This window comes from Notothenia rossii, assembly GCF_949606895.1.
Source record: "Notothenia rossii genome assembly, chromosome: 3".
In the NCBI taxonomy this organism is placed as follows: domain Eukaryota; kingdom Metazoa; phylum Chordata; class Actinopteri; order Perciformes; family Nototheniidae; genus Notothenia; species Notothenia rossii.
The window spans coordinates 36741837-36755893 of record NC_136901.1 but is presented as its reverse complement, the minus strand read 5'-3'; the positions used below and the strand labels follow the sequence as shown (position 1 = coordinate 36755893).

At 38.2% G+C, this 14057-nt stretch overlaps 1 protein-coding gene across 4 annotated transcripts; it reads right to left on the bottom strand.

Annotated features, from left to right (window-relative positions):
• Positions 1 to 6: 6 nt before the first annotated feature.
• Positions 7 to 13694, bottom strand: apold1b (apolipoprotein L domain containing 1b). 4 transcript variants are annotated; one of them, XM_079668617.1, is made up of 24 exons: positions 13664 to 13694; positions 12073 to 12139; positions 11887 to 11982; positions 11726 to 11782; positions 11582 to 11647; positions 11060 to 11119; positions 10918 to 10983; positions 9006 to 9065; positions 8809 to 8898; positions 8451 to 8501; positions 8158 to 8229; positions 7991 to 8053; positions 7805 to 7879; positions 7016 to 7075; positions 6841 to 6903; positions 5969 to 6040; positions 3888 to 3965; positions 3133 to 3186; positions 2941 to 2973; positions 2112 to 2189; positions 1974 to 2013; positions 1838 to 1883; positions 1090 to 1504; positions 7 to 616 (listed from the first exon to the last, which is right to left on the bottom strand). In XM_079668617.1, the coding sequence occupies exons 2-24, from the start codon at positions 12136 to 12138 to the stop codon at positions 137 to 139; spliced, it is 2241 nt and encodes a 746-aa protein (XP_079524743.1). In that variant the 5' UTR covers position 12139; positions 13664 to 13694; the 3' UTR covers positions 7 to 136. The 4 variants fall into 4 exon arrangements, with proteins under 4 accessions (XP_079524743.1, XP_079524742.1, XP_079524744.1 ...); XM_079668616.1 differs by lacking the exon at positions 13664 to 13694 and adding an exon at positions 13367 to 13657; XM_079668618.1 differs by lacking the exon at positions 13664 to 13694 and adding an exon at positions 13367 to 13657 and having other exon boundaries at positions 6853 to 6903.
• Positions 13695 to 14057: the final 363 nt, after the last annotated feature.

Sequence of the window (14057 nt, the reverse complement as noted above, 5' to 3'; positions counted from 1 at the left end):
TTCCACAAAGTACATACAAATTAAAATGACAGCTACTATATCTAATAAATATTACTTCAATTAAGCTCCTGGGAGGAGTGATTGTTTTTGGCGTTGGGATTTAGACTTTGGTTTTCTAAACACTATCCTTCATTCTTCATTCATCAAACTCCACAAGTTTCTTCAGCTCAGACTTCAGCAGCTCTTCGTCCTCCTCTTCCTCGACCTCCACCTCGATCCCGTCGATGGTTTTCTGCAGCTGCTCCTTGATGCGGTTCAGCTCCAGCAGCCCGTCCTGCAGGTCCTTACAAACCTCTCGAATCTTAGCAGCAAACTCAGTCTTGGCTCCCTTTTTGAGCTCCATGGTGTCCTTCGCCAGGAAGAAGACATCGAGAGCCAGGAAGAGACCGGACATGACCCCCGTGGTAATGCTCATCACCTGCACGGCTTTAGCAGCGCTTCCAGCCGCCGTGAGGACCTGCACGGTGTTGATCAGGCTCTCCGTGTTGACCACTAAAGCCTTGCCGGCACGCCCCCCCTCCTTCATCACGTGTTTGACGTTCTGGTTGAGGTGCTTCTTGGAGATGCTCTCAGCGTACGCCTCAAAGTTCCACTCCTCCAGCGCTTCCATCCCTTCCTGTCGGGGGAAAAAAAAAAAACTTAGTTCAGGCGACTATTTTAAATTGTCTGACTTTAAAACCAAGATTATGAGGTTGAGTTTATAGTGTCGTGGACAGTCCCCATTGATCAACTGTCACAAAAACAGTAAATGTTGCAGCTTTAGCAAACATCGCTAATTCCCAGCTGTTGTCCTCGGCCAGATGATAATGGACACCTTTTTAAAATCACAATACATCAACAGCATTGGTTATAAAGAAAGGATGAAAGACAAGTAGATACAGGATACAAGAGAACCTTAAACAACACATGTTACTTACCACATACATGTAACATATAGCACATCACAATCACATAACGAGGGGCCACATCCATGATCACAACATGTAACACACATGCCATATCCAACGCAGCCTAGTGTGTGCAGGTGTAGTTCTCAGTGAACTACTGAACCACGTAAATCTTTAATGACACAAACTTGTATCTTCTCACCTGCAGAAACTCCAGGCACTCCTTGATGTCCTTGATCTCCTCTTCGTAGTCTTGGATAATCGTCTCCACCTTCTTGCGGTCGGTCTTTGAATGCACCGTGTCCGTGATGTTGGCTGAAGCAGACGCCACCCCGCCTGCCGTAGCTATACCGATGCCGACCGCCACGACGATGAGCGACGCCCCGGCGGTGAAGGGCGCCAGGATGAGCCCGGTGATGGTCGTGATGGATCCTGCCACGCTGGCCACCCCCCCGCCCACACTGGCCTGGACCGTTTTCTTGTGGAAGACGTCAGCTGAGTCGGCCAGAGACAGCAGCTCCAGGATTCGCTGCTGGAGGGTGGCGCCACGCTGGTTGAAGAAGCGAACGAAAAGACGAGCCGCCATGAAGACACGGTCGGCCGCTTCTTCCACCACACTGAGACGAGAGGGACGAGAAGATGAGTTTACTGGACGTGAAGAGTATACACATAGAGGTATTCACATGTTGGACAGGAAATAAAGACTTTTACAGTTTCGGCAAAATTGTGGAGTAGAGTAACACGTCAACCCTACTTATAGAAAGAGTAATACAATAAATGTTGTGCATGCACAGCGATTGGCTGATCTGACAACACAGATGGAATCAGTTCAATCCCACCTTGTCAACACATTGAAGTGCTTTGAGAAGAAAGGCATAACCCTTTATTGCTTAAATTGTATTGTTTTTGAGTGAGTCATTTTCGATAAAAGCAAAAAGAGTGCTACTTACTCTTGAGGCTCTTCGTCCTGGTTGCCCTCACTCCACTCAGACCAGCCTAACACACAGGAAGGAAACGAATTAGGTGTTGTTTGGCAAAAGGCAGGACTACTTATAAATCATTAAATATTGACAATATTAAGCTTACCTTCTACCAAATTCCACCACGCTAAAAGGCCTTCCTCATCCTGTACATGAACAATTGTGAAATGTATGTACATGGAAATGAAATGCACATGAAACAAGCATGACACGAGGGGATTTTATTGGACATAAAGAAGCTTACATCCAGAGGGTCAAAGGTCGTTCCTTCACTGAGCGAGGGTACATCGGCCAACTCTAGTGTCTGAACTTCAACTACTTCCTAGAACAGAAAAATACAACACATAAGAAAAGAAAGATGTACAAAAACTAAATTGTGCTATGACTATGTAGAAAATATAAGTCATAGTACAGCATGTCGAAACTATCAGTATAATGACAGTGACATTTACAGAAAAACTTACATAGTATGTTGAAATTCAGTAAAAACTACATATATAGTGTGCCGAAAATATGCAAAATACGACATGCGATATGTACTCAGTGTTGCCACGTGATTTGGGGATGCACTTGCAAACAGGAAATAAAGTAAAGAGACACATGGGAGAATGTGAAATAATATTTACCACAGACACAGTGTGCTGAGGTTTAAATAGACCGAATCGTTTTGAGAGACAAATCGTAGGCCACAATTTAATTTGAAAGACATCTTAATCAAAATAAAGTCCCACAAAGGAACTGTCACTGATACTAAAATGAAATAAAGGATTCTTTAACACACACCCTTTATCATAATATTACCCATCCTTTTTTTTTAAGGCGGCACCGCTGTGGTTTTATTTGGATAGTTTCATATTACTGCTGAGCCGGTTGGGTTGGAATCTGCTCGACATGCACAAAGAATGGAAATCAGCTGTAATTAACTTTAATGTTTCAATTTAAGTTGTCTCCATGTATGACTGCACTAATACTGTGAACTATTGTATGTTTGATTTCCCTTCATGACCGTTTTTTATTAGTTTAATTCCTTAATTATGTGTTTGGAAGGCGACACATGAAGCTGAATTGCTTACTTCGGGCGGTGCCTGCGTGTCAGCTGATGAGTCCTGCAAATGAAACAAAAAAACAGATCAATAAACAACAACAAAAAGTGCCATTCCAATAAAAGTTTGAAAACAATTTCATACTTATTAGCTTAATGTAAATAAAAGAAGTATGTAAACATATTGTAGTGGGATTTGAGCAGTAGGATGAAAGTCATGTACCTTTGTTTGAGACCCAAACAACGCAGTGGGCAGAATCCTCTTTATTCTGAAAGTCTAGAGCAGAAATATTCTTACATTTATATTCCAAAAAAAGCATTAACCGTATGAGTAAAACCATAAAAATGACAATTAGGATTTCTCTTGACGTAGGTGTTCAAACAGTACATACCTACAGGCGCACACACACACACACACACACACACACACACACACACACACACACACACACACACACACACACACACACACACACACACACACACACACACACACACACACACACACACACACACACACACACACACACACACACACACACACACACACACACACACACACACACACACACACACACACACACACACACACACACACACACACACACACACACACACACACGACAACTAGTGCAGTAACTATACTACGCTGCTGCAAAGCTATTCTCTATTCAATTATTACGAATGTTAAACGTGTCGCAGGTGCACATTTCTCCACTTTGATTAGCAGAAATACACTCCAGAAGTGTGAACAGTCCTCGAGATAGAACATGTTTTCTGTGCAAAACAACTCAAAGCATACAATTCTTTGTGCACGCTATTTTAAGAACATATTTATAAATGATCCTGATGCAAAGTGTGGGGATAAAATTGGCCATTTCCTGAAAAGGTGTGTGAACATGTCCTCAGCGTCCTCAGTGTAAATGACGCGTACTGTGTATAGGCGTGAATGCACGCTGACCTAAATCTCTGACATACCATAGTTCTCTTCCTCGGGGCCTCGGTAGACGGGCCCTTCACCTCGAGGACGGGGTCGGTGCCAGCGTACCAGATCGACTGTAGACAGAGGGAGGCAGGTGTTGTTTTAACTAAGTGTTGCTATAGATATCATCACTATCTACCTTTTAAAGTGGCTGCAAGGCAGGTCCTGGGACAGCTTTACTTCGGTTGTGTAGTCTTTATTATTATTAAGAGTCACATTCTTAACGAAAATCTACTCACACGAAGTACTTCTTTTTCTAGTTTTAAGCTTTTATCCATAAAAGTGTGTCTTTCAGTAACTTTTTGAGAGAATTAAGCAAGAATGTGTCAAATGTTCAAAACTGCATTGTCTCCCTGTAACAGTCTTAAAAACACAAACTGCCCAATTCCTTACAAAGTGCTTCATATTCTACCAGTTGAAAAGTGTTGCATGTATTAAAGAGTATTTATACAGTAAGTGTCAAGAAACAAGCAAAAATCCTTTAAGTAGAGAAAACTGCATTGTTTCACTGAAATAGCGTCAAAATCCCAAAGTGCCATTAAGCAGAGGTGCTAGAAGAAGTGCTATTTACTTCAATAAAAAGTAGCAATACCACAGTGTGAAAATACTCTATAGCAAGTAAAAGTCCAGGATTCAAAATTGTAATCAAGTAGAAGTACAACGTGACCATCTAATTGGTTTTTAATAAATGTATACAATTATTGGTTCATTAATGTGTTCATCACTTCAATGTTGCACTAAGCTAATGGTGGGGTTTATATTAATTAATTTAAATGCTAATGAGAAGCTTAAACAATAATAATATTATACAACAAAGTGTGTCAGTGATTAATAACCTAAATCTGTAACGATAACTCAATCTGTAAAGTAAAGGTAGAAAACATAACATTTGCCTTACCAATTAAGTGAAGTATAAGTATTAACTAGCATGATGTAAAAATACAAATACCACCAGGTTTTACTTGAGTGAACTACTTAGTAACATTACACCACTGTTATTTACGGATGCACAATGTACAATGAACCTTTCGGTATGTTTTCTCTGACATATGCAGGAAGAATTATTTGTTTGTCTCTTTCTAGAATTGTCCGGCTCATGTTACACTTAAGAAAAGAAACATTCATTGTTGTCTTGTGGTTTCTCGACAGGAGCGCATTTCAGGCTGGACAGCATTTTTTGGATGTTACTTAAGAGTACTTTCCGCTCCTGGGTAAAGCCGTAAACAATAACAGAGATGAATGAAAGTTCATAGCCGTCATTAGATGTGCCAAATAGAGGCCACACCCATAAGAAGCCGAACCCATTTCTACTTTTGGGAAAATTAAGGGCAACATAATTTAGACTAAATGGACCACCTAGAACACATTTCTGACAAGTAACCCCCCCTAGTGTGACATATCTGTCACATTGGGCTTTAATGGTAAAATAACTCATATTTTCAACTTAATTAATGAGGATGATTTGTTGGTTTAAATTGGTTTGAACATTCTTTGAATTGAAGAATAAGAACATATCAACTCAATATAATTGAATCAGCTAAACTAACGGAGCAGATCATAATCATATTTCTAATTGTGCATAAATATCACTTTGGGTGTACTGTGAACGTTTAGGGTTAAAGTCCTGATGTGACACCAGTGTCACAGCAATGTTTGTCTCATTTGTTTCATATCAATTTGATCAATAAATGTTTCTACAACAGGTTAAATATAATAAAGGACATGTTATGTAAGCATTTTCATTCTTAAATGGCTTGAATTTTACCTTCAGCTACAAAAAAAAAGCTTTTGAAATGTAGCTAGTTCTGTCACATGTGTTAGTCTGGCGCATGGACATCTTGGACATGTTGTTATGGGAACACAAAATCACATGTCCTGGACCATGACCCACCAGTGTGTGTCACTTGGGGACTTCATGTGATAAAATAAGGGCTAAAGCTGTATAAGGAACTTTCCAGAACATTTAAAGTTCATATGACACCCGGTGGGTCCTCATGGGTTAAAAAGGCCCGAACCTAAAGGTCAGTAATGAGGTCATCAAAAACATTGAAGACAATAAATGGAATTAACGTCTCACGTGTCTCTCTATGATGCCGTCATCGATGCTGTCAGAGCTGGAGGAGTGGTCACTGTGAATGGCTGGGTTTTCCTGATGAGGAATAAGAAAGGCATGGGATTAAAAAAACCTCATTAATACAGTGCTCACCTGTTTATTCTAAATAATTACACATAATTACAGTATAATCCTTTCATTCATTACATTAATAAACAGTAAAAAGACAGCTTAAGGCGTCTTTGAGCATTAGGAAAAGCGCTATAGAAATCCAGTGTATTTGATGTGGATCAATTGTTATGCTATAATATAAATAATATATATAATATAATAGATAGATGAACTTTTTTAGGATTTTCTGTGAAATGGCAAGATGGGTGGGAAGGGGGAGGGACGGGTGGCGTGGGAAAGGGATTCCCTATATTTGTTCTTTCTTTCTTTGTCTGTATTGTCTATATCATTTGTATCTGTGTATATAAGTCCCTTTGTGAGGGCAAAACAAAACAAAAACTATAAAAAGTTGGTCACAAAAAAGAAATCCAATGTATTATTATTATTATTATTATTATTATATTAAAAAAGGGACCTATCGTGCTAATTTTCATAGTTCATACTTGCATTTTTTTCTTCTGGAAGTAACTTTGCAGAATTTTTACATGCACCAAAACCTAAATAACACACTAAAGGGAAACCCCAAAAAACTTAATAGGGCCCCTTTAAGTATAGACATCAAAAGAGCAATTTCCTCCTATTTATGTATTTATTTAAGTCTTGTTCTTATAACTATGATGACCTGAGCTCTTTTTTCATAAACAACAGCTCAGGAGTTACAGGGCTGTGATTAATGCATTTTAACATCTCAATACCTTAAAAAAAAAAGAAAAGAATACTCTTACTGTAAACCGCACCTGCGTCAACAACAAGGAAGTAGAGTCAGTCTGACATTCTTCACCTGGCGTCTGCATCCAAACACAAAAGAGGTTTCAACATGGCTAACCACAATTGAAAACTGAGCGTGACAAATAAAACCTGGTAATCCCACTTCAATGAGGTCAATCTTGTGTGCAGTACCTGAGTGTGAGACTTAAACGGGTTCACTTTCTGCATCATGCCTTTAAACATCCCAGGGTTCTGAAATAAATACAGAAATGATGCAATCAATAAGGTGAGGATTTGAAATATCATGCATAACATACATGTGTTGAATATAACTGTAGAAGTAGAGAGAAATCACCAAGTATCTATCACTATGAGGACTTGTTCTGTTCTATGGCGCCCCCTTGTGGAAGTAGGGAGAATTACCCTGGCAGACAATATAACTGCTATCATCTTTGTTGGGTTGAACGCAGAAAGTAACCCTTTGCATGTTATTATAGGTCTTTTCTCTGTGTGCGCTGTTAAGCATTCAGATTTTTTATTAAACAAGGCACAGCAAAAGTGGTAAATACTCTTGTTCTAAAGACTTAAAAGGGCTTATTAAAAGGATAAAAGCCTCGGGTAAAAGTCATTTAATGTAATGTAAAGACTCCATATTAGTTAGTTGATGTACATAACCCGGAGAAATGTTACTTTTATTTTTGCTTAAAGCTGAAGTGGGCAGTATATTTATGCCAATGTGCAGACATACCATTATAAGTAGTATATTATAATTCAAGTAGTACACCTTCCTGAGTCTGAAAACAGAGCCACGAGGAGGTGCAGGAGTCCAGTTCTCAACGGCTACTTCAATAACAAAATGCTCAAATGTTATTTATGAATTTTTTGCCCAATCACACCCAAATCAACCCGCCTACTCCAGATTGAATACCTTCAAAGACTGCATGGGGTGTGCTTATTGGCTGCTCAACTTAACAGATCTACCTGCTTCTCTGAGACGCTGTTATTGTCCAAACTGCCGCTGCTGGAGGAGAGGTCATCGTGAAGAGGCTGGTTATCCTGGGAAGAAAAAAATAACGGAGGATATCAAGGAGATTGTACGAAGCAAGCACATTTAATAACAATTGTCTCTTTTCCAAATGTCCTTATAATGCTGTCTTCAACTGGTACCTTTGGCTGTGAGGATTTGAACGGGTTGACTTTCTGCATCATTCCTGCAATCTTCCCTGGATTCTAAAAAGTAAAAACAGTGATTGGACGATGAAATTGAAGCATAACATGTGAGGAGATGACAATGTGTAGTTTGCATGACTTTTGCTTGAGAAGACAATGTCTACCTGTTTGTCTTGAAGCTCATTTCCCGCCTCTGGAGGATCTGCAGAATCCTCTGGAGGATCGCTCCGTGGCCCCTGAAGGAGAGAGAGGACAGTCCGGGGAAATAAACACAAGATGAACCAAAAATCCTTTCTGTGTGAAAATCGTTTTTAATACGTTTAATTTTCTATTTAAAATCTAAAAAGATGTGTTTTTCAGCTGTTCAGTTAAATCATTGACTCATATTTTCCTGAGATTTTGCACATTAGATTATTTCCAGGTGTATTGATAATTTCATGTTGAAGAGTACATGTACCTGTGTGGAAGATTTGAACGGGTTGACTTTCTGCATCACCCCTGTCCTCTTCTGAAACACAACAATGCAAGGTCACCCCGGACATTTGATTTGTACTTTTTTGTAGTACTTGAAGTATCTCCTATTGTTCACATTAGTAGGTGTTTCAAAGTAAGAGACTTAAAACCAGGGATTGGAAACGTATACCGGGTCTATTTTTAAAATATGATAAGACTTCCTTGTTAGATCAAGCCTGATATGTTGTCTTGCATCACAGCAGCTCCAATTACAACATCAACAAGGACAAGGACAAGGACACAGACTTTTAACATAACGTAATCACGACCGAGGACAATATGTTCCAGTCTCTTTAACACACTTTTTCAATGAGGATGACTGGCTCTCTCACTTGATTAGAGTCTGACACCGTTCCTTGTTCCAGAGACTCTGAAGACGCAGCTTTAGAGACCTGAGTGAGAAACACAACAGCTGATTGGACATCTTATCGTCTCACACAGACCATGCATTACCAGTGTTAACATTAAAACTGTGACATGCACACAGTGCTGCGGTCACCTGGGAGGTAGACTTGAACGGGTTGACCTTGTTGATGACCCCTCTCAGCACACCGGGGGTCTGAAACAGAGTTATAATACATAAATACACATGCTCCGTACTGCTTATCAACTGACGTGTGTGTCCTCTGTGTGTCCTGTGTGTCTGTATCTAATGAAAACACATGTTGTGCATTTTCAAAACAATTACTTCAATCTTCATACAACACATTTTGACTTTACAACCCTCTGGAGTTAATGAAAAATGTGGATCAAACGAGTCAGGAATAATCCCACACAGCGACCTCTGTAAATAAATTATATAAATAATTAAATGCTTATTATATTTGTTTAGCATTATTATTTGCAAGTGTAAAGTATCAGGGTGTACACGGAAGACATGGACACAATTAAAATAAAAAAAACAAAGCTGGGTATTGTTCAAATGCTGATTTAGTTTTAAACGTTATAAATGATGCTTTGATAATGACGTACGCATTAGAGGAAGTGACACATAGGTGTTCATTTATTTCATTAGTACGTATATAACTTACTTCTTTCAGTTTTTTATTTGCGTCATGTATCTCTCACACTATTGTTAATGCACTCTTTCTTTTTGTCTTAAGTATATTGCATTTTGCACTGGCGACTTAAGATGTTCAACTTCACTGTAGTTTATGTTCATTTGACAATAAAACGTTTTTAATATTTTTCTTCAGTCTTCATTTTAGACACGCTGTTATGTTCCGGCTCGGGTAAAAGAGAAAGTAAAATAAAACCTGTTGGTAAATTAGAAGTTGTTTAATGAAAAAAGAGCTCAATTTTAGTTGGCAAATGCGAGGTGTGAACTGGTGTACTAAGCATTGTTTGGTTGTGATCAGTTTGCTAAAAACATAACTAAAACATACAATATTGACACTTCCTGTTCTATACAAATGAATAGGGATGCTTGTTTTGGGTGTCTACAGAGCTGCTTTGAATAAACAAACAGAAGAAGAAACCAATTAGTCCCCGTGATATAAAAAAGGTAAATATATTTCTCGTAGGGATGTAACGATACTAAAAACTCACGGTACGATAATATCGCGATAAAAAGTCCACAGTACGATATTTATCGCGATATTGAAAAATAAAGGAAAAACAATTGATTTTTTTTTTTTCATTAAATAATAAATCTGATTTTTACAACATTTTAGTAGGATAGTAGTATTTTAAAGTGTCAACAATATAATAATCAGACCCTGCAATAGAATAAATCAAGTTTCACTTTAGTTTTTCAAGTAACTCAACTCTAAATCACTCACTCAGCATCATCAAGGTTGTTATCTTTTAGGAATATGAGCATGTCCACTTTTCCAGGTAGAAGCTGGGATGTTTGGGCGTTTACAATAACCCCTGCTGTGGAAAAAACTCTCTTGCTTGGTACTGATGTTGCTGGGACAGAGAGATATGCTTTGGCCATGGGTGACAGCAGTGGGTAAAACTGTGCATTGTCTCACCACCACTTCAAAAACAATACAGTTGTTGCCAAGAAGGTCAGGCTTATTGACAGGGCGAGATATAAATATACTGTTGGTACTTGTCTATGTCTCATGTAGCCCTGTAAATACGATGTCCTTTGGTTTTATCTGTTTTTTTATGTTCATGTTGTAATCTACTTGCTGCCATGTTGGAGAGGTCTCCCTTGAAAAAGAGATTGATGATCTCAATGGGACCATCTGGTTGAATAAAGGTTTAAAAAAAAAAAGATTATTTAAAAAAAAAAAAAAAAAAGATTATTTAAAAAAAAAAAGAAAATCGCGGTAGATTCTGTCAGTCTCATGACGGTATGGGACATCTATTTAGCGCGATATCCGACATATCGTTACATCCCTATTTCTCAGTGTAACAATCATTTTCCAGACCATGCCTGTCTCCACCTGAGTTTTCCTCACCTGTGTGGCGTTGGTTCCCTGCTCCAGTGACTCTGAGGAAGGAGCTTTGCTGACTGTGGAGGACGCCTGAATACAGAACAACGTTTAAAACGTATTCTAATTTAAGTTTTCACATTCACCGTTTCATGTTGACATGTTTTACCTGGGAGGTAGACTTGAACGGGTTGACCTTGTGCATGACCCCTCTCAGCCCACCAGGGTTCTGGAACACAGGGTTTCACATATTTAATAAACATATTCACTCAAAATATGATACCTTGCGGCTGTATTAAAGGAATGTACAGATAGGACTTGAATACAGGATGTTAATCACCTACTGTGATTTAAAAAACATCCGTATTGAGGCCTTATTGGAGCCAATGTTAGCTAAACTTATACACAAATGAATGGTTCTCATGTTTTTAAACAACAGGGGCGGCAAAAGTTTAGTGTCTTTAAACATTGAAAAAACACATTGTGGTACACAGGCTATTTTTTTCTATTATCTACTAAGTTTATGCGTTAATTGATCAATTCTAAAAAGGTGACAGTTTGAACTAGAAAGCCATCCAGAGAGCGCAAACCACCTCTAAGGCTGTTTCCATCAGTGAAGTATTCGCCTTGGAAAAACCAAATTGCAAATAAACAAAATCTGGTTTTAATATAAAAGGTAAGTTTTCCTCACCTGTGTGGAGTCTGTTCCCTGCTCCAGTGACTCTGAGGAAGGAGCTTTGCTGACTGTGGAAGGGGGCTGAATAAAGAACACACATTTAAAATCATATACATTTACATGAATTAGTCAAAGTCATGAAAGGTAAATGCTGTCAACCTGGGAGGTAGACTTGAACGGGTTGACCTTCTGCATAACTCCCATCATTCCTGTCCTCTGTTTACACAAAAACACACGTTAATTATGACAAATAAACCACCAAAAACCGGTGAGGTCAAGTGTGACTAACTGATAAAGAAGATATTTCACATGTGACTCACCTTTGTCTTTTGGTTAAGCTCACTTGTGACATCACTGTTGGCACCCGTCCCTTCATCCTGCGTGTTCAGGCTGTGCTCCACAGGATTATCTAGATCCTGGGGGCAAAGAAACGCCTTAATTAAGGAAACAAACAAATGTAAACAAACAATATCCTATTATAACCTCCACCTCTCTCCATTCTGTACCTCCTGGCTGGGTCGAGGTGGAACCACTGGAGCTGCTGTGCCTTTATCTCTCCTGAACATATTCATGCTGAAATACAGACAGTTTTAAACATTAGGACTGCATGCAACAAAATAATCAGAGATCATTTATTCGTCCCATATTGGGAGAATGTACGTTGTAACAGCAAAAGTGAACATAGAGACACACAATACAACATTAACAGTGGTGTAAAGTAAGAAAGTAGCCTACATTTACTCAAGTACTGTAACATTTTCAGGGACGTGCACTTGACTTTTTCAATGTTTTGCTACTTGGTACCTCTACTTCACTACAATTATTTAATACCTTTAATTGCTTTACAGATTTGGATTAATGATAATGCCAATACTTCTCTACTTTTACTTTAGAAACATTTTGATTGTAGGACTTTCCCTTTTAACAGAGTACTCTCTGATACTTCTACTTTTATAGAATCTGGTATAGGATCTACTTTTTCCACCTCTGAACACTATAAGATAAAAGGGCCTGCACATAATATAAAAATAACAATTAAAAGTTATTCCCATTAACTTAAAAGGCAGCCAGTATGCTAATACTTCTAACCAGGTAGCCTACATATTGCAAAAACACGGGAATATAAAACATGGCACCAACTTAAAACAATCTGAAAAAAACACTTATGCAATGATATATTTTGTATATATCTTAAGCACAAAAGTACTATTGTGTTAAGAAAACCGAAACAGCATGACCAGAACACATGACTCAAAGCTTCACAGGTGGGTGTAGTTTCAGTACCCTTCTCTCTGGATACACCCACATGCCAAACTACATTCAAATAATTGACAATGTTAAAGAATACTTTGTGTAAAACATAATTTGCTTTATTTGTTAGATAGGAAATTAATGCTTGTGAAGTCTTAGGCTTTACTGACAACATCGGTTTAGTCATATTTGTCATTCAGGACTTTTTTGTGTGTAGTTTGTGTACTTCATTCAGGTGATACCGGTGATACCGATACTTTTTAAAGCCGGAATGAAATCTTAGCAAGCAGTTTCGAAAACTTTAAACGTAGTGAATGTATGTGTTTGTTTAGAATAAATACGCCGAATTAAAACACGTGTTAAAGTGAGTATTAATAAGTCTTAAAATCGTTTCTACAACATGTAAGCTGGTAAAAAAAAGAGTATAAAACTTTTAAATTGACAGAACTTTGAACGCAGTTTGGCTTGTTGCTCCAAACATTATCGTACAGGAATGTTTGACAACACAGAAGCCAGCAACAACACAATGAAAAGAGGAATTGTGCCTACCTCAGGCTTGAGACTGAAAGAAAACAAAGTGACAATAAAAACGCTGCGTTTCACAACGACAAAAACAACAGAGAGGTAAAGGAGTTTTAAAAGTTGAAGGTAACGCAGTCCTTCACTTCCCCTTCATGGAAAGCCGTCTAACCGGTTAGTGTAATACTGAACCTAATATTCCTGCTCTCATTTCAGCATTTCTTTTTCTTTTAATTTGAGAGGTGAACAAAAGCTGAATACAGTGCGACAATAGGTGATAATCCACACCCTGAAAGTTGTGGGTCGTTAGAGAAAAGATGTCCTTACTCAGATCAGCTGATACCTGAAGGGGGCGTGGCCTCCTGTTGAAGCCTAAAGGAAACACCTCAGGTTTAAAAACGAGAAAATTCAGGCTGAAAATCTATTTAACAAATACAAATGTAAGGGTTTAAAGTAAAACATCTGTTATATAACTTGAGTGGTATTTACTTTGAAATATGATGTATTTAGTCATTATTTGAAAATGACTGAATCAGTAAATATTCACGTATTTTTACCAAAGTTCGACAAAAAAGTCTTAACACAACTCCTCAATGTATTTAAATCTCTAAATAGTGGAATTAGAGTGTTTACCATGACAATATTAACACCATTGAAATCAGTTTAAAGTATCAAGTAAATAGTCTTTATTCAAATATTCTGTTACACTGACCAATCTTAA

What these genes read in the sequence shown, in the direction of transcription:
- apold1b (XM_079668617.1), bottom strand. Translation starts at nt 12,138, where the DNA reads ATGAATATGTTCAGGAGAGATAAAGGCACAGCAGCTCCAGTGGTTCCA. An exon ending in CGTTCAAGTCTACCTCCCAG is followed by an intron (nt 10,984 to 11,059) that starts GTAAAACATGTC and finishes TTCTGTATTCAG; the next exon opens with GCGTCCTCCACAGTCAGCAA. An exon ending in CCCCGAGGAAGAGAACTATG is followed by an intron (nt 3,187 to 3,887) that starts GTATGTCAGAGA and finishes TTTCTGCTCTAG; the next exon opens with ACTTTCAGAATAAAGAGGAT.